The sequence below is a fragment of the Heptranchias perlo genome, unplaced genomic scaffold (assembly GCF_035084215.1).
Source record: "Heptranchias perlo isolate sHepPer1 unplaced genomic scaffold, sHepPer1.hap1 HAP1_SCAFFOLD_134, whole genome shotgun sequence".
NCBI classification, from domain to species: domain Eukaryota; kingdom Metazoa; phylum Chordata; class Chondrichthyes; order Hexanchiformes; family Hexanchidae; genus Heptranchias; species Heptranchias perlo.
In genome coordinates this window covers 1,017,298-1,037,173 of record NW_027138580.1, presented here as the reverse complement: position 1 = coordinate 1,037,173, position 19,876 = coordinate 1,017,298, and the positions used below count along the sequence as shown (strand labels likewise).

Sequence of the window (19,876 nt, the reverse complement as noted above, 5' to 3'; positions counted from 1 at the left end):
ACTCAGCCCCTGGGCCTGCTCCGCCACCCACTGGAGCTTGACTGATCCGAACTCAGCTTCATGTCCAATTTCCTGCCCGCTCCCCGTAACCCCTAATTCCCTTTACTTCTCGGAAACTGTCTATTTCTGTTTTAAATTTATTTAATGATGTAGCTTCCACAGCTTCCTGGGGCAGCAAATTCCACAGACCTACCACCCTTTGAGTGAAGAAGTTTCTCCTCATCTCAGTTTTGAAAGAGCAGCCCCTTATTCTAAGATTATGCCCCCTCGTTCCAGTTTCACCCATCCTTGGGAACATCCTTACCGCATCCACCCGATCAAGCCCCTTCACAATCTTATATGTTTCAATAAGATCGCCTCTCATTCTTCTGAACTCCAATGAGTACAGTCCCCATCACCTCAACCTCTCCTCATATGTCCACCCCCTTATCCCCGGGATTAACTGAGTGAACCTTCTTTGTACTGCCTCGAGAGCAACTATGTCTTTTCTTAAGTATGGACACCAAAACTGTATGCAGTATTCCAGGTGCGGTCTCACCAATACCTTATATAACTGCAGCAATACCTCCCTGTTTTTATATTCTGTCCCCCTAGCAATAAAAGCCAACATTCCGTTGGCCTTCTTGATCACCTGCTGCACCTACATACTAACTTTTTGATTTTCTTGCACTAGGACCCCCAGATCCCTTTGTACTGCAGTACTTTCCAGTTTCTTGCCATTAAGATAATAACTTGCTCTCTGATTTTTCCTGCCAAATGCATAACCTCACATTTTCCATTATTGTATTGCATCTGCCAAATCTCCGCCCACTCACCCAGCCTGTCTATATCCCCTTGTAGGTTTTTTATATCCTCCTCACTCTCTACTTTCCCTCCCATCTTTGTATCATCTGCAAACTTTGATATGTTGCACTCGGCCCCCTCCTCCAAATCGTTAATATAGATTGTAAAGAGTTGGGGACCCAGCACCGACCCCTGCGGAACACCACTGGCTACTGGTTGCCAGTCCGAGAATGAACCATTTATCCCAACTCTCTGCTTCCTGTTAGATAACCAATCCTCCGCCCATGCCAGAATATTACCCCCAATCCATTGATTCTTTATCTTGAGCAATAATCTTTTATGTGGCACCTTGTCGCATGCCTTCTGGAAGTCTAAATACACTACGTCCACTGGTTCCCCTTTATCCACCCTGTACGTTATGTCCTCAAAGAACTCAAGCAAATTTGTCAGACATGACTTCTCCTTCATAAAGCCATGCTGACTTTGTCCTATTAAATTATGTTTATCTAAATGTTCCATTACTGTCTCCTTAATAATAGACTCCAAAATTTTACCCACCACAGATGTTAGGCTAACTGGTCTATAATTTCCAGCCTTCTGCCTACTACCCTTTTTAAATAAGGGTGTTACATTAGCAGTTTTCCAATCTGCCGGGACCTTTGCTGAGTCCAGAGAATTTTGGAAAATTATTACCAAAGCATCCACAATCCCTACTGCCACTTCCCTCAAGACCCTAGGATGTAAGCCATCAGGTCCAGGGGATTTATCCGCCTTGAGTCCCATTATTTTACTGAGTACCAATTCCTTCGTGATTATAATCGTATTTAGCTCCTCGCCCCCTGTTTGTCCAGTGTTAGGATATTCTTAGTGTCCTCTGCTGCAAAGACAAACAAAATATTTGTTCAGCATTTTTGCCATCTCCATGTTTCCCACCATTAATTTCCCGGTCTCATCCTCTAAAGGACCTACGTTTGCCTTAGCCACCCTTTTTCTTTTTATATAACTGTAGAAACTCTTGCTATCTGTTTTTATATTTTTTGCTAATTTATTTTCATAATCTATCTTCCCTCTCTTAATCTTTTTGCTGTCTTTTGAAGACTTCCCAATCTTCTATCCTCCCACTAAGTTTGGCTACCTTATATGTCCTTGTTTTTAGTCGGATACTATCCTTAATTTCTTTACTTGGCCACGGATGGCTGTCATTTCTTTTACACCCTTTTTTCCTCAGTGGAATTTTTTTTTTGAAAGTTGTAAAATAACTCCTTGAATGAACACCACTGCTCATGTACCATCTTACCCTTTAATCTATTTTCCCAGTCCACTTTAATCAATTCTGCTCTCATACCATCATAGTCTCCTTTATTCAAGCTCAGTACGCTTGTTTGAGAACCAACCTTCTCACCCTCTAATTGGATATGGAATTTAACCATGTTATGGTCACTCATTCCAAGGGGATCCTTAACGAGGACATTATTAATTAATCCTGGCTCATTACACAGGACCAGGTCCAAGGTTGCTTGCCCCCTTGTCGGATCAGTTACATACTGCTGAAGAAATCCATCCCTAATACACTCAATAAACTCTTCCTCAAGGCTGCCCTGCCCAATTTGATTTGTCCAGTTAATATGATAGTTAAAATCCCCCATAATTATAGCTGTTCTCTTATTACATGCCCGACTATTTCCTGATTAATACTTCTTCCAGCAGAGTTGCAACGATTTGGAGGCCGATATACTAAGCCCACTAGTGTTTTTTCCCCTTATTATTCCTTATCTCTACCCAAACTGTTTCATTATCCTCATCCTTTGTCCCAAAATCATTTCTCTGTATTACAGTGATTCCTTCCTTTATTAACATAGCCACCCCACCTCCCCTTCCTTCCTGCCTGTCCTTCCTGATTGTTAAATACCCTGGCATATTTAATTCCCAGTCGTTGTCACCCTGCAGCCATGTTTCTGTAATGCCCTGCAGGAAACCAGTGTGTATGAGTTTATTGTCTCACCGTAATAGTTCTTATACTATTGGTGTCGGTGTGATAGAGTTGCATTCGGACAATACGCTCGATCCTGACCCACGGGGAATCATTTAATTGAGTTTAAGAGGTTTCCTTCCAGGTGCTATGTTTCTGCTGACTGGCGGGTCTCACGACTTTGCTTGTGGTGAGGTGACGCTCTTTGAGGGTTGGAGTGAACATTTCCACCGAAATAATTGGCAAAGGAGTTTGTGAGAGACGGTGAGGTCTGTGTTTTTACTGGTTCCTGGATAGTTAATAGTGTTTCTCCTTCCCACGACAGGCAGATGGAAAATAAATGAATTTGTTCCTGTTACATATTACATGGAATGTACAGCACAGAAACAGGCCATTCGGCCCACCTGGTCCATGCCGGTGTTTATGCTCCACACGAGCCTCCTCCCTTCATCTCACCCTATCAGCATATCTTTCTATTCCTTTCTCCCTCATGTGTTTATCGAGCTTCCCCTTAACAAGTGGAAACATCTTCTCTCCGTCTCCCCTTTCGAATCCCTTCATAATTTTAAAGACCTCGATCAGGTCTCTTTTCAGGAGAAAAGAGCCCCAGCCTGTTCAATCTTTCCTGATAGGTATAACCTCTCAGTTCTGGTGTCATCCTTGTGAATCTTTTTTGCACCTTCTCCAGAGCCTCTATATCCTTTTTGTAATATGGAGACCAGAACTGTGCCCCGTACTCCAAGTGTGGTCTAACCAAGGTTCTATACAAGTTTAACATAACTTCTCTGCTTTTCAATTCTCTCCCTCCAGAAATGAACCCAATATATGGGAGCCAGACTTTAGGAAAGATGTCACGGCCTTGGCGAGGTGATTTACTAGAATGGTGCCAGGGATGAGGGACTTCAGTTATGTGGAGAGACTGGAGAAGCTGGGGTTGTTGTCTTGAGAGCAGGGAAAGTTAAGGGGAGATTTAAGTGTTTAACTCAAGATGAAGAGGAGGGGGCACTGCTTTCCTCAATACGTCACCCGCAACTGAAGGGGAACCTGTCCCTTTAACTACCTGTCCCTTTAAATACACGTGTACTGAAGGGGCTGAAACTGTGCCTGTCCCTTTAAGCGTAACCCACACAAAAACAGGAACCTCATAGAATCGGAGGCCATTCGGCCCATCGTGCCTGTGCCGGCTCTTTGAAAGAACGATCCAATTAATCCCACTGCCCTGCTCTTTCCCCGTTGCCTTGCAAATGGTTTTGTTTGGAAGCACGACTGTTAACACCTGTGATGTTTTTGTATATTTGTAATATTTAATGTAAGATGTTTGAATCTGCTCCCACCGCCCTTTCAGGCAGCGCGTTCCAGATCATCACAACTCGCTGCGTAAAAAAAATCCTCCTCCTCTCCCCCCTCTGGCTCCTTTGTCAATTATCTTAAAGGGCCCCGCTGTCCCTCTAATGCCTGAATCGAACAATCAAAACCCCCAGCATTTTACTGCCAAAGGTTAAAATGTCGGTCCAGAACCACAAGTTCCAGCTTCCTCCAGGAACCTCAAGGGTTTATCAATGAAACAGAAGATGGTTTAAAACAAAATATTACTGGAGGTGCAAAAGCAGCCCCAGGATAAAGGGGGGGGGGGGCCAATGTCCCCCCTGCAACTTCCCGATTCCCGCGGCTCTGGCTCCTCCCCCCCCCCCCCCCCCCCCCACATCTGACCTGTCGGCGACCCTACTTTTGGTCACCTCTGGCCCCTGTGCATCTAAACCCGAACCCAGGCCTTCATAGTGTGGAAGTGCATGAAGGGATACTTGACCATATTAACTCTCTATTAATTCACTTCACTCACATCATAGACAAGTACACATAGAAGCACAATTGTGTAATTTTGAGTTTCTCATGTTGATAATTAATTTAGAAAGAGCAAGTCGCCCAGCACAGACTATACAGCCTGTCCTCCCCCGAGATGAGGGATGTAGCTAGCTTCAGGAATAAATGGCCATATGGCCTTGAGACGAACTACATCCCACTGATAATGAGAGACAGGAATGTGGGAAGAAAGCAGATGACTGATACTTTCTCATGCCTACGTGGAAGGTAACAAGCTGGCTCTGGATGCTCGAGGGCGGGCTCACTATTTGATTGACCAACTACCTGATCCAATGGAGAGTGTCCGTGTACGCCCATATTCTGTAACAGGTGGGCGTTGTTCACCAAATTGTATAAACGGCAGCTGTTTCTTTAACTCGGCGAAGTTGTCCCCTCAACCACTGTCTTGAGGTGCTCTTCCACTTGTATACAAGTCGGGGTTCAATAAAGTTTCTCTTTGTACTACTTGTTTGGGTGTTAATACATTGTATATTGATAAGTAATATTAAGTTTCGACAGTTTCTCGGAGGTCCCACTGAGATCGCTTGTGATCCCCGGTAAGTACGGACACAGGTTGTTATTGCAACTCGGTGTTCTGTGCAAGCCGCGGTCGCACTGCGATTAGTAAGTGTATGCATTAACTGACGTGACTAATTCTTCTGTTTGCCTTTAGGAATCGAAAGGCGATCATTGGAAATGTGTTTCGTATCGATAAGGAGAAAAGAAAAGGACCTTGTCAGATTGCTCGATATTGTCAGCTGCGGTGTTGTAGTAATGGGCTGAGAGAGAAAAATAACGGAGTAGATCTGTGAAACCGGTAAAGTAACTCGAGTGACGTTGAGGCTGCTGTATCGAGCCAACAGACGGGCACGACTGGAGAGGCGCCAGAGAAAAGGGAACAAAGTTACAGACTTTTAGAGTAAATTAATATTCGGAACTGAGTGAAATTGTAATTTGAACAAGTCTGTAGTGCCGACAAACGCAGACTGGTGTCAATGTCGCGTAGAGTTAAAGTATACAGGAATCTTGTGTAAGTCAGCTGATCCAACCAATTGCAGACGTTTCTCTCACGCACCGAGCCTGAGCTGGTTATTAAGAGGGTTTTAACCCCACGTGAAGGCCAGGACCCTAAAGTAGGTGTAGAGAACACATGACGTCTTGTCCGATCAGCTGAATTATCAAGTATAGAATTGCGATAGTTAAGATCGGCCTTGATTGTTGTGTAATTACAGTGTGAAGGATTGTATAAACTATAAGCCATGGGCGCCAGCACCAGCAAAATCCCTCCAAAGGGAACACCTGCTGCTCACATGGACAGAAACTTTGGGAAAGAAACAACTGACGAGTTGATGGTTTGGTCAAAATGGACCAAGACGAGGAAATATCCCTTTCCCGAAGACGGTCCATTTAATATGGACAGAATTAAGTGTTTAGAGGAATGTTTGGAGGACAGAGACCCGAGAAAGAGAGGTGACAAAGGAGTTAAGTGGGCGGCATTCTCAGATTGGAAAAAGGAAGCCGAATCAAGACACGAACAAAGTAAGGCAGCCAGTAAAACCAATACTGCATAAGAACATAAGAAATAGGAGCAGGAGTCGGCCAATCGGCCCCTCGAGCCTGCTCCACCATTCAATAAGATCATGGCTGATCTGATCCTCACCTCAATCTAAATTCATGTCCAATTTTCTGCCCGCTCCCCGTAACCCCTAATTCCCTTTACTTCGAGGAAACTGTCTATTTCTGTTTTAAATTTATTTAATGATGTAGCTTCCACAGCTTCCTGGGGCAGCAAATTCCACAGACCTACCACCCTCTGAGTGAAGAAGTTTCTCCTCATCTCAGTTTTGAAAGAGCAGCCCCTTATTCTAAGATTATGCCCCCGAGTTCTAGTTTCACCCATCCTTGGGAACATCCTTACCGCATCCACCCGATCAAGCCCCTTCACAATCTTATATGTTTCAATAAGATCGCCTCTCATTCTTCTGAACTCCAATGAGTCGAGTCCCAATCCACTCAACCTCTCCTCATATGTCCACCCCCTCATCCCCGGGATTAACCGAGTGAACCTTCTTTGCACTGCCTCGAGAGCAAGTATGTCTTTTCTTAAGTATGGACACCAAAACTGTATGCAGTATTCCAGGTGCGGTCTCACCGATACCTCATATAACTGCAGCAATACCTCCTTGTTTTTATATTCTATCCCCCTAGCAATAAAAGCCAACATTCCGTTGGCCTTCTTGATCACCTGCTGCACCTGCATACTAACTTTTTGATTTTCTTACACTAGGACCCCCAGATCCCTTTGTACTGCAGTACTTTCCAGCTTCTTGCAATTAAGATAATAACTTGCTCTCTGATTTTTCCTGCCAAAGTGCATAACCTCACATTTTCCAATATTGTATTGCATCTGCCAAATCTCCGCTCACTCACCCAGCCTGTCAATGTCCCCTTGTCGGTTTTTTATGTCCTCCTCACTCTCTACTTTCCCTCCCACCTTTGTATCATCTGCAAACTTTGATATGTTGCACTCGGCCCCCTCCTCCAAATCGTTAATACAGATTGTAAAGAGTTGGGGACCCAGCACCGACCCCTGCGGAACACCACTGGCTACTGGTTGCCAGTCCGAGAATGAACCATTTATCCCAACTCTCTGCTTCCTGTTCGATAACCAATCCTCCACCCATTGCAGAATATTACCCCCAATCCAGTGATTCTTGATCTTGAGCAATAATCTTTTATGTGGCACCTGGTCGAATGCCTTCTGGAAGTCTAAATACACTACGTCCACTGGTTCCCCTTTATCCACCCTGTACGTTATGTAGGGGGTGGTGGTGTGTGTCAGCTTCACCTCTGACTTCTGAATCGCTCCCACTCCCTGGGTTCCAGACCTTGGACTTATTTGGGGGTTGTGACAAAGTGCAGCAGACAACTGGTTTTGGTGCAAGAAACTTTGACCTTTATTCAAGAGAGGAAATACAACACAACAATCTTAACGCTCTAATAAAATGGGGAACACTTCAGTACACGCGAGGGAAATTACAGTCGGAAGGATACCTCACCCCTCCCAATCCCACTGTACGAGCTAGGTTGGACTCTAAAGGGCCAGAGATAATGCTCACCAAACGAAACCTTGACAGTAATTCACCCAGAGGTAAGTCAGAAATAGATTGTCGAGTGGAAACTTTGCGGATCTTCGGTTTTCTCCCGAGTTGGTTTTCTTTGGTCGCGGTGGCTCAATATTACCCGGTTGGTTGGTGGTAATATTCGGTTGGTTGTTTCGTAAGGCCCTTGTTGCCGCCAGGTGTCTGACGGTCACTGGGACTGTTGCTCTGGTTTCTTCTTGTGTGTCGGCCTGCTTCTAGAGCTACTGACCTTCCCTGTCCAACTGCTTTCCTTGTTGTCTGCTGGAAACTGCTTTCCTTTCAGAGCAGGCAGAACCAAAACAAGCAGCCCACCAGAGCCAGCAAGACAGAGAGAGAGAGAGAGAGAGAGCTTTCGCCTTGTGATGTCTCTCTTACAATGGTCTGTTTAAAACAGTTCTTACAAAGTCCTTTGATGGTTTTTGATGGTCCCAATCAGATTGCAAATTGCTTCTCCCAATGGGTCATTGTTTTAATTCTGATTTAGAGCTGGTCACATAAGGCTTCCTTTTGTATCCAACGTCCGAGGTGTTGATGGTTTTGCTTTAAAACAAAAGCATGGCCCCACCAAGTCTGGAAAAGTTGCCTCTTTCAATGGGAGTGATTGTCGACCCCCTGCTGTCCGTTTTGCATTAAAACAGAGACATGTCTGAAGCAGTAATTCTCCCACCTTCCACGTGTGGGTTGTGGATTCGTCTGGTGACCTCTCACCTATCCTTCCATCTTAGGATTTTAGTCAGGGGCCAAAGTTTTCCACACTCAGGGAAAAGGTGAATTTCTTTAGGGTTTTTCTCTGAGTTTTTTGGGGGATCTGTGAATTTTGAGAATCTTACACTCCCCCCTGTGATACTTTAACCTTGCTTCAAATATCATACTGGTAAAAGGTGAGCAAAATTCTCGATCCTCGAGAGCCAACCTTCCCCTGTAGTTTACCTATCTAAGACCCAAAACATACATTCCCCTTCAGGTGCAGTGTTCAGATGCAGACACAGGTAAGAATTCAGTTACATTCATATCCAAGCACGGAGGGGGTCCAACACCCCTGCACCACTTGGAAAATACGGTACATACATAGAAAAATAATACACGGTAAACAATAATACTTAAACTACCAACCACCTGATATAAAATTTAACTAAAACACCCAAACTTAACAATCTCAAAATTAAATGACAGAAGCTATGTACATCCGCCGCCCGTCCCCGGGCGGCCAGGCTAATCCCTGTTCGGGCTACAGTGCACTACTCCCTTCGGTGTGGCCGCCCTGTCCTGTACCTTTGGTCCCTCGCAGCCTGCGGCTGCTGGCTGGGGACCTCTGTCCTCAGATCGATCCCTGACTTGAGGGGCTGCCCTTTTAAACTGGGGAGCCGGTGACCACGGTTTCTTTGGCCGTGGCGTTCGTGGGGGCCTTCTCGGGACGCTGGCTGGTGGGGGTTTTCTGGCTGGTGAGTCTTTAACTCGAGCCACTGTCCCCTCTTGTGCGGTCTGTGGAATCTCCACTGCCGCTGGCTGGGGATTTCTATCCTCAGGCTGCACCTCTTCTAAACCTATGTCAGGGGCAGGTAACTCTCTGCCCTCAGGTCCCACCTCGTCTGAGTCCCAGATGAGCGGGGGAGTGTCCCAAACGGTGGGTGGGATGGCCCTTCCCTTAAAACAAGCCACTGCACCCGCTTGTGCAGTCTGGGAGTTTGCTCCTGCTGCAGGCTGAGGATTTTTATCCTCAGACCTTGCCCCAACTGGCTGTTCCCTTCTCTCGGATTTAAACAACTTACATTGGTTAATGTGGAACCATTTGGTGCGCCTCGGCAGCTTTATGGCGTATCCCATGGGGCTTGCCTTATCTACAATGCTGTAGGGCCCCATGTATAATGGTTCTAGACTGCCGACCCGAGCAAAATTCCTAACCATAACCTGATCCCCAATCTCCCACTCGTGGTGCGTACGGGGTTCTAGCAGCAGTCGGTTACTCCGATGCTGTTTTCCCATGTTGCGAGCAGCCTGACAGTAAACCTGTTTAAGGTGTTCAAACAGATTCCTGACGAAGCTGTCCCGGTTCACCTCTCTGAGCTGACCCTCCGTGAGCACCGGGGCTAGCACATGGGTGGGGGTCCGCATAACCCTACCAGTCATGAGCTCGTGTGGGGAATACCCCGTGCTTTTTGACTGGCTGGCTCGGATCCCCATTAGGACCAACGGTGAGACTTCTACCCACTTTCGAGGTGAGTCTACCGTCTCTTTCCTCAGCCTTTCTTTCAAGGTTCTGTTCATCCTCTCTACAATCCCTGAGGACTGTGGGTTGTGTGCAACGTGCCATTTCCCCTCTATGCCAAGTACCATAAGGGTATCCTGCATGACCTGTCCGGTAAAGTGGCTCCCTTGGTCGGACTCCACATACTGTGGTAGCCCCCATCGTGAGAACACCTCCCTGACCAGGATCCTGGCTGTACTCATAGCCGTGGCTGTTCGACAGGGGAAGGCTTCTACCCACTTTGTGAACACATCCACCAGGACTAGGCAGTACTTATAGCCTCCCTGGGCGGTGGGTAGGGGCCCGATGTAGTCGACCTGGATCGACTGCCATGGTCCCTCTTCCCTCCTGATGTGTCCCATAGGTACTTTCCTTTTGTGGGGGTCAGGGTTGTTAGCAGCACACACCAGACAGCTGGCACAGAACTCGCGGACATCTTCCCTGAGTCCTGGCCACCATCCTGCCTGTTCCACCCGCTGCCAGGTGGTCTCAGGCCCGGGATGCCCCGCTCCTGGACCCTCATGGGCCAGTTGAAGGAATTCCCTCCTGTGCTTCTGCGGTACGACCCATTGCTCTCCCTTAAACAGCATGCCCTCCTTTACAGAGAGGGCTGCTGTGCTGGAAGGGCCCTCTACCCTTTTCCCTTCTGCCACTGCACTGAGGACTGCCTTGAGGACGGGGTCTTGGGTTTGGACCGTCTTAAGGTCCGGGGTTAAAGCTACCCCTGCACTCCCCTGTGTCCCATTCCTACCAGTGACTGCTGCGATAGGACGGGACCCAAATGGGTCCCAGAAAGTGCCTGTGCGGGCACACTCCTGAGCTAGCACATCGGCCTGGCTCGGCCCTCACTCCGGGGTTCTGCGGAGGAATGGGCTTTCACCTTATGGATGAAAACCTCCCCTTCCTCCCCCACTGCTGCTAAGATTTTCTCCAGCAAGGGCTTCACTGTGAGGGGTCTCCCGTCAGCGGAGGTGTATCCGCGGCGGGACCAGATGGCCAGGTACTCCGTACACGAATTGCATGTGAACATGCTGTCCGAGCAAATCGTGTATGGGGTGGGGAAGATCTCGGGGTGTGTAACCACGTACACTGCTGCGGACAGTTCAGCCTGCTGGGCGCTCATGGTGCTGGGGAGCTTAATTGCCAGGGCAAGGTTTGCCGCTGGGTCATAAACTCCACACCCCGTGAGTCGCTCACCAGCAGATACTGTGCTGGAGCCATCCACATAGATTTCACGGCCTGTGGGGTGTATCCCGGCCCGTAAACCTATGTTTACTTCCCAAACCCCTTCTATGGAACACCGGTGGGCTGTTCCAGGATATACCAGGTTAGCTGCGAGCTTTGGCTCGCAGAGCCCTTTTACTTTCAGGTCCATCTGTGAGAGAAGCAGGGTCCAGCGAGCAATGCGGGCACTGCTCACTGTCCCATCCTTGATTCTCCCGTCCAGGAGCATCTGGGTGGGCGTGTGATGGGTGAGGAGGGTGATGGGAGAGGTGCCTGTGAAGATCAGCGATCTTTTCACAGCCCAATATGTGGCCAAGAGGTGCCTTTCACAATTGGAGTAGCTCTTCTCCACATCTGTGAGTATCCTGGAGGAGTAGACCACCGGTCTCAGCTTGCCATGCCGCTCTTGGAGCAGCACAGCACTCAGGCTGTCCCCGCTGGCTGCTACCTCCAGGAAGAACTCTTTCCCTCCATCTATGGCCCCTGGAGCTGGTGCAGTCTGCAGATCTTTCTTGAGCCTGACAAATGCTGCCTGGCAACCCTCATCCCAAACCCACTCCACTCCCTTATGCAGGAGTCGGAGCAGAGGGGCTGCTGTGGCCGCATAGTCCTCAATGAAGTCTCTGCAGTACCCGGTTAGCCCGAGAAACGATCTCACTCCCATGACTGTGTTGGGGACTGGTAACTCCTGTACTGCTTCCCTTCTAGCTTTATCTATGGCCCTTTCCCCAGCGCGTATTGTCAGGCCCAGGAATTTCACCTCCTGCTGGCCAATCTGGGCTTCCTTTGGGTTCACTTTAAAACCTTCCTGCCCGAGCAGTTCCAGCAGTTCGGCCAGAAGTGGGCCATGCTCCTCTCTCGAATCGGTGAATAGGAGCAGGTCATCCACGTATTGTACCAGCTGCCTGGGCTGGCTGAAGCCCTTTAAACTGTTTGCCATGCATTGGTGGAAAATGCTGGGGCTATTGTGGAAGCCCTGAGGCAGACAGTTCCAGGTGTACTTGTTGCCCTTTAAAGGTAAAGGCAAACTTGTACTGATCCTCTCTCCTTAAAGGGATGGACCAAAACCCGTTGGAGATATCCAGCACCGTGAAAGTGGTCGCGGATGCTGGGATACTTCCTATCAGGTCGGCAACTGCTGCTACCGTGGGTGCACAGGCTGGGATGTTACTGTTGAGCACCCGATAGTCCACTGTGGCCCTCCAGGAGTTGTCCGGTTTTCGAACCGGCCACAGTGGAGAGTTCACGTGGGTGGCTATCGGTCTCAGGACGCCCTGTTGCACTAAAGAGGACATGGCTGCTTCCATGTCTGGCTCCGCTTCCCTGGGGAAGTTATATTGCTTTTGTGGTCGGGCCATAGGGTCCCCATCTACACTGACCTCGAACCCGTTGACCCTCCCACAGTCGTGTTTGTGTGTGTCAAATGTGGCGAGGTGGGCTCGCACAAATGCCTGGAACTCCCTTGGGTTATTGCTGACCATGAGTTCGAGGTTATAACCCTCTTTAGGCTTCATGGTGCACAGGGTCCCCTTCCCCTGTTTCCCTGGGATGACGACTACTCCGCCTTCCTTTCCTGTATTTGCCCCCCACAGGCAGTGATTCCTCAAATCCACTGGGATCCCGTGGCCTACAATAAAGTCGGCTCCCAGGATCCCTTTTCCACCCTCCACTTCCCACTTCATTCGGACACAGGTCCACTTACAGCGGAGTGTTCCTAAACGAATGTTCAGCGGGATGGAAAATGAGCCAGCCTGTTCTTTACCTGTGAATCCTGACAGACTGTATGGGACCCCGTTAGATAGAGGTGAGGTGGTGGGGTTAGCTGAATGGATCACGGTACATGATGCTCCCGTGTCCAACAGATAGGTCCCCTTCACCTCTTCTACCTCCATCTCAACGAGGGGTCTCTTCCATAAGTCGTAGGTAAGGGAACACAGGTAAACAGGCTGTGCTGGCTCTAGTCAGGGTTGTGGGTTAGATGGGGCTGATGGGGTCAGAGTGCCGGTGGTGGCTGCTACCTTCCCTGGGCCAGTCAATAGGGTTCTCATGGCGTCCAAAAATGACTCGACCGTGGCGGGAGGGATTCCTGTCTCTGCCCTTTGGGCTGGGGTTGAGGAATTCTTTCCCTTGTTATCTTTCCAAGGATTCTTACACTCCTTCCTCCAGTGTCCATCCTTCCCACACCCATAACAGTTGAGCTTTGTGCTGGAAGGGTTATTCCCTTCCTGATGCCACTCCTTCCTACCCTGGCCGGGTTTCATTTCATGCACTTTCCCTTTTGGTGGGTGTGCATCGGTTCCTTTACCATAACGGTGAGCTGTGGTCAATTGTCTGACCACTGTGAGTTCGGTAGTCAGGGGATTCTTTGGGTCAAACCACATTCCTGCCGCGGCCCTGACCTGTGGCAAGCTGTTTGCCACCAGGCAACGGAGCCAGTGGGCCCGCTGATCCTGGTCCAGGTGAGCTCGGTTAGGCGTCCCACTGCATGCGCTCCTATACACCGGCCACAACCTGTCTGCAAAAGCCTGCGGGGTTTCTCCTATGAGCTGCACTGTTTTTTCCACCCGGGAGAAAGGACTTCCCTCATTCATCCACATGGCCTCAAGAACTTCCTCCTTGAGCTCCCCATAATCACACTGTCCCATCTTACATTGGTCAGAGAGGGACTGGAAGAGTTTACTCTCCAGGGAGAATAGCAGCATTTTGGCCTGTTCAGCATCATTGCACTCGTTGATGCTTGCTGCTTGTTCCACTTCCCTGAAGTGGACCGAGGGGTCCCCATTTGCAGCAAGTTTAGTTAAATGGCTTACCATGGCCCGAAGCTGTTGGGTGCCGTGGGGAACTACGAACTGGTTTTGGAGGGGTCCCTCATCCCCGTTATCAGCGGGCGGGCCGAACCTTTGCTGCCGGGCCGGGCACATCGGCCCCGGTCCCAGCCTCTCTTGTTGGGGGTTTTCCTCCTCAGCTTCTGCCCCGAATTCCACCCCCCTCTCCTGCCAGATTTCGCTAAAGCTTGGCGCTACGGGTGGTGGTCGTGGGCCCTCCTGCTCCTCAACCGGGTCGTCCCTTGGCACTACCTGTGGTGTCTGAACCATTCTCCCCAGGTTCCCTGTGAAGTCGACCTGGGCTGCACTCGGGCTGATGAGGTATACCATGCCTTTTGCCGTCCTTAGAGCAAGGTTCAGACTCTCTATCTGCTTCTGGCAGGGGCCATGGTCTGCATCCTCAGACCCCTGTGTGCTCACTATTTTATAGGCTGCCTGTCAGCCTTTTACTTTCTCCTCCTGCTCTCTTACTTGACTTGCCAGGCGGGCATTCTTTTCCCGCAACCTCAGCTCGTTGTTCTTGGCCTCGGTGACCTGACACTGTAAATATCCCTGTTGGGTCTTATGCTCCCCCACTAACTGCACCCTTTCCTGGTTCAGAGTCTGCAATGCTAACAGTAACTTCTCCCCTGCTCGGGCCTTTGTTTGGACTTCAAGGGCTGACTGCCGAATCTCAGCTGCCTGTGCTTCAACGAGCCTGTCCAAAAGCTGGATCTGTTTCTTGAAGCACATCAGCCAGACTGCCTTTTCTATGGATTTCTTATGATCCTTCCCTTCTGTCCATTTCGCTGCAGCATCTACCGGGCGCCCAGCTTTTAACAGATCAGTGACCCATTTTTTTTCCATATTCACCTTACTGAACACATAATCTGAGATCCTCTCTTCCATTACAGTTCTCTCTTCCAAATCAGTGTCCACTGTGTCACATCCCTTTTGCCAAGGTCCCTTCTGGGTCGCCATTTTGTAGGGGGTGGTGGTGTGTGTCAGCTTCACCTCTGACCACTGAGCGGTCCGAATCGCTCTCACTCCCTGGGTTCGAGACCTTGGACTTATTTGGGGGTTGTGACAAAAAATACTGGTTTTGGTACAAGAAAAGAAACTGGGTTTATTGAAGTCACAAATGAACTTATAACATTAGGATAACACTGAGATACAAAGTACACTTAGTTAAGAATGGGGAACACACGGCATAACGAGGGAAAATCACCCTACTAATCCCCTTACCCTTGTCCCACCCCCAAAACCGAACTCAATTGAACTAGGAGAGGTCAGGGATCATGCTCACCAAACCAGGGATCGTTGACAGTTCGAAATCCAGCCAGGTAAGCCGGTTGCAGTTTTGGGGTACGCTCTTTGTGTCCTCTGGGCCCTGCCGTCCCCACGTGGTCCTGGGTCTGTGGAATCTGCAAAGGTTCTTCAGTTGGATCGAGTCTGTTGGTGCGGTAAGGCGCAGTTGTGGGTGGGCGATCTTCGTGTAGGGCTGCGGTTGCCTTGTTGCTGCTCCAAAACTGCTGTTTAAAGTTGAACTGCTGAGAACCTGCTCCAAAACCAATTTCCTGTGCTTCGTAACTGGTCGCCCAGTTATACTGTTTTTCGAATTTCTTATCTGATTCCAAAACAAGGTTAGTTCTTTGTCTGATGATGGTGGGCTTCTTCCGGTGATTGTTGGTTTCCTGTCCCCAGAACTAGGCTTGAACTGAAAGCCATTGTATTGATGGGTTTGCATAATTGCATTGATTGCTGAGCGATAATTTATGGAAGGTTTTGATGGGCTTTATTTTCTTGCAAGCTGAAGTCTTTCTCTGGGTTGATTGTTTGAAAGGGAAGAATGCGGATTCTGTCTCCTCTCATTGTCTGGTTTTCAGGAACAATCCACACTGTCCCAACAAGCCCGGGCATGTCCAGTCTCATGGGCCGAATCTCCTGTCTGCAAGGATCCATATTTAACCCAGCAGTCGGGTCCTCTGCCATAAAGGTCCAAAAGTCATATCCTCGTTGGTGATATGAAAAATGTGGGAATTTTGAGAACCCTTCAAAGGAGAAACACTATTTACTATCCAGGAACCAGTAAAAACACGGATCTCACCGTCTCTCACTTTGCCAATTATTTCCGTGGAAATGTTCACTCCAACCCTCAAAGAGCGTCACCTCACCGCAAGCAAAGTCGTGAGACCCGCCAGTCAGCAGAAACAAAGCACCTGGAAGGAAACCTCTTAAACTCAATTAAATGATTCCCCGTGGGTCAGGATCGAGCGTATTGTCCGAATGCAACTTTATTACACCGACACCAACAGTATAAGAACTATTACGGTGAGACAATAAACTCAAACACACTGGTTTCCTGCAGGCCCAAGGTGATCCGGCCTGGCTTCTGTAGATTGGACTTCTGACCGTCCTGTCAGCTTCACAAACCAAAAGCCTTGCTGTTTGTTCTTAAATCATCCCCTTTAATGTCAGTCATCTCACATGATGCCCAGAATATATATTGAAGTGAGATTCCTCCAGACCTCGACATAATGGCCGTGTTAATAGTTTAATTGCTTAAAATTTAACTTGATGTCTCCTGCCTGGCAATACAAAGGAACAGTCTATGTCCTGGGCATCCCAGATAGATAATGTGATGACTGGCGGGCCTCTGTTGTTCTTGCGAGCCTCTGATATTAACACAGATCGAGATGTGATGAACTTTGATTGAGAACAAAGCAAATTCTAACATTGTAAATTCTAACAACTGCCAGAATGAACATGGTTCAGTCCTGGATGTGATTAACAGCAGCAATAACAGCAGAATCCAACCGCCTGCAGTCACTGGTGAACTCGCTGGTGTCTCAGCAGGTGGGACGACCGAGTGAATCCCTTCCCGCACACGGAGCAGGTGAACGGCCTCTCCCCGGTGTGAGCTCGCTGGTGTTTCAGCAGGTTGGATGAACAAGTGAATGCCTTCCCGCACACGGAGCAGGTGAACGGCCTTTCCCTGGTGTGAACTCGCTGGTGTGTCAGCAGGGTCGAGCGCTGAGTGAATCCCTCCCCACACACTGAGCAGGTGAACGGCCTCTCCCCGGTGTGAACTCGCTGGTGTGTCAGCAAGTTGGATGACTGAGTGAATCCCTTCCCGCACACGGAGCAGGTGAACGGCCTCTCCCCGGCGTGAACTCGCTGGTGTCTCAGCAGGTGGAATGAACGAGTGAATCCATTCCCACACAAGGAGCAGGTGAACGGCCTCTCCCCACTGTGAATATGCTGGTGTTCCAGCAGGCGGGACGACCGAGCGAATCCCTTCCCGCACACGGAGCAGGTGAACGGCCTCTCCCCGGTGTGAACTCGCTGGTGTCTCAGCAGGGTGGATGAACGAATGAATCCCTTCCCACACACGGAGCAGGTGAACGGCCTCTCCCCGGTGTGACTGCGTCGATGAGTTTCCACCTCAGACGGGGAATTGAATCCCTTCCCACAGTCCCCACATTTCCACGGTTTCTCCATGGTCCGGGTGTCCTTGTGTCTCTCCAGGTTCGTCGATCAGTTGAAGCCTCGTCCACACACAGAACACGTGGACGGTTTCTCCCCGCTGTGAACGGTGCGATGTTTTTTCAGGCTGTGTAACTGGTTGAAGCTCTTTCCACACTCAGTGCACTGGAACACTCTCACTCGGGTGTGTGTGTCTCGTTGATTTTCCACTCACACTGATGTTTGAAATCTTTTCCCACAGACACAACAGACAAACATTTCTCCTTCCACATTCAAAAAAATGAAGCCTTGAATCTGTGTTGGGAAATACAATGACACAAACATGATTCAATTTGTAAATTAAACCATTTAAAATCAAATAAAATGAATTTTATTCCTTTCTCTCAGTGATGTCTGGACTGAGAATGAATGTTTGCGCCCGGTTACGCAGTGTGTCACTGGTTCTCCGCTCCAAATGCACCTCTTTCGGCTCACGGTATCATTTACACCTTGCGTTTCTAAACCCCATCTCAGAAATATCAGCAATTGGTGCGAACAATGGCGGGCAATCATACCCAGAATGCTCCACACACTAGAATATGGCCTATGTCAGCTGTGGCTCAGTGGGTATCACTCTCGCCTGAGTCAGAAGCACAAAATCTCGGCTGACACTTCAGTGCAGTACTGAGGGAGGGTCACACTGTCGGAGGGTCAGTACTGAGGGAGGGTCACACTGTCGGAGGGTCGGTACTGAGGGAGGGTCGCACTGTCGGAGGGTCGGTACTGAGGGAGCGTCGCACTGTCGGAGGGTCGGTACTGAGGGAGGGTCACACTGTCGGAGGGTCAGTACTGAGGGAGCGTCACACTGTCGGAGGGTCAGTACTGAGGGAGGGTCACACTGTCGGAGGGTCAGTACTGAGGGAGCGTCACACTGTCGGAGGGTCAGTACTGAGGGAGGGTCACACTGTCGGAGGGTCAGTACTGAGGGAGCGTCACACTGTCGGAGGGTCAGTACTGAGGGAGGGTCACACTGTCGGAGGGTCAGTACTGAGGGAGCGTCACACTGTCGGAGAGTCAGGACTGAGGGAGCGCCGCGCTGTCGGAGGGTCAGGACTGAGGGAGCGCCGCGCTGTCGGAGGGTCGGTACGGAGGGAGCGCCGCGCTGTCGGAGGGTCAGGACTGAGGGAGCGCCGCGTTGTCGGAGGGTCAGGACTGAGGGAGCTCCGCGCTGTCGGAGGGTCAGTACTGAGGGAGGGTCACACTGTCGGAGGGTCAGTACTGAGGGAGCGTCGCACTGTCGGAGGGTCGGTACCGAGGGAGCTCCGCGCTGTCGGAGGGTCAGTACTGAGGGAGCTCCGCACTGTCGGAGGGTCGGTACCGAGGGAGCTCCGCGCTGTCGGAGGAGCCGTCCATCGGATGAGACGTTAAACCGAAGCCCCTGCCTGCCCCTCTCGGGGTGGACGCAAAAGATCCCGCGGCCACCACCGCAAAGGAGAGCAGGAGAGTTTCTCCCTCAACCGACCACCTCAAAAAACCAGATCACCTGCTCGGTGCTGCTTGTGGGATCCTGCTGTGCATTATGTTCTCATGCACTGGCTGCATTGCAACAGTAGCTGCAACTTCACCAGCAGCTGCTGGGCTGTGAGGGGGAGGGGGAGGGGGAGGGGCCCTGAGGATGGGACAGGCGCTGCTCGAATGCAACTCTTGCTTTGGCAGCTCTGGGGAATGGGGCGCAGTGCGCAGGCGCGGGGCTGGCGGGCGGAGCATGCGCGGTGCGGGTCCCGGAGCCTCACCGAGCGGATCGATTTTAATGGCGGCCGCGACCGACCGCCCGCCCGCCGGGGAGGTGAGGCGCGCACTCGATGGTCCGGCGGCTCCCGTCCCCCCGCCCCGCCCCCCGGTCCGACCCGCCGCCTTTTTATTCCCGGTTTTCTTCTCCCGTTTCCACCGAGTCCGACTGAGCGACAAAACGACAGGCCCGAGGCTGCTCCCAGAATGCAGGGCGTGGCCTGGGGGAGCATGCGCAGTCTGAGCAGAGGGAAGAGATAGAGGGGTTTCTGGGGCGCGGGGGATTGTGGGGGCCCCCCGCCGCCATTACCCGCGTTTTTTTTCATGTGTCGGCCCAGACCCCATGGCAGGTTCGCTTCTCTGAAGGACATCAGTGAACCAGTTGGGTTTTTTCGACAATCGGCAGTTTCATGGTCACTTTTCTCTGGTGCCGGCCCCACAAGTTACCAGGTTAATGAGGCTCAATTTCACAACCTGCCTTTGTTTATTTGTGGGTTCTCTCTCACACTCCCCTTTTCCTGTTTTAAATTCATTTTACAGGGTATTAGAAGGGGAGGATTTGCAGACGGGAAACTCAAACCAAACCTCACGTCAA

At 50.0% G+C, this 19,876-nt stretch overlaps 1 protein-coding gene and 1 pseudogene across 1 annotated transcript; one reads left to right on the top strand and one right to left on the bottom strand.

Annotated features, from left to right (window-relative positions):
- Positions 1-19,876, top strand: part of LOC137308627 (zinc finger protein 585A-like) — a 60,352-nt pseudogene that overhangs the window by 7,680 nt on the left and 32,796 nt on the right.
- LOC137308594 (zinc finger protein 239-like) lies at positions 7,546-19,482 on the bottom strand. Its single transcript, XM_067977212.1, has 3 exons — positions 19,401-19,482; positions 17,305-17,808; positions 7,546-17,220 (listed from the first exon to the last, which is right to left on the bottom strand). Exons 2-3 carry the CDS (start codon positions 17,527-17,529, stop codon positions 16,855-16,857), a joined length of 591 nt encoding a protein of 196 aa, XP_067833313.1. The 5' UTR covers positions 17,530-17,808; positions 19,401-19,482; the 3' UTR covers positions 7,546-16,854.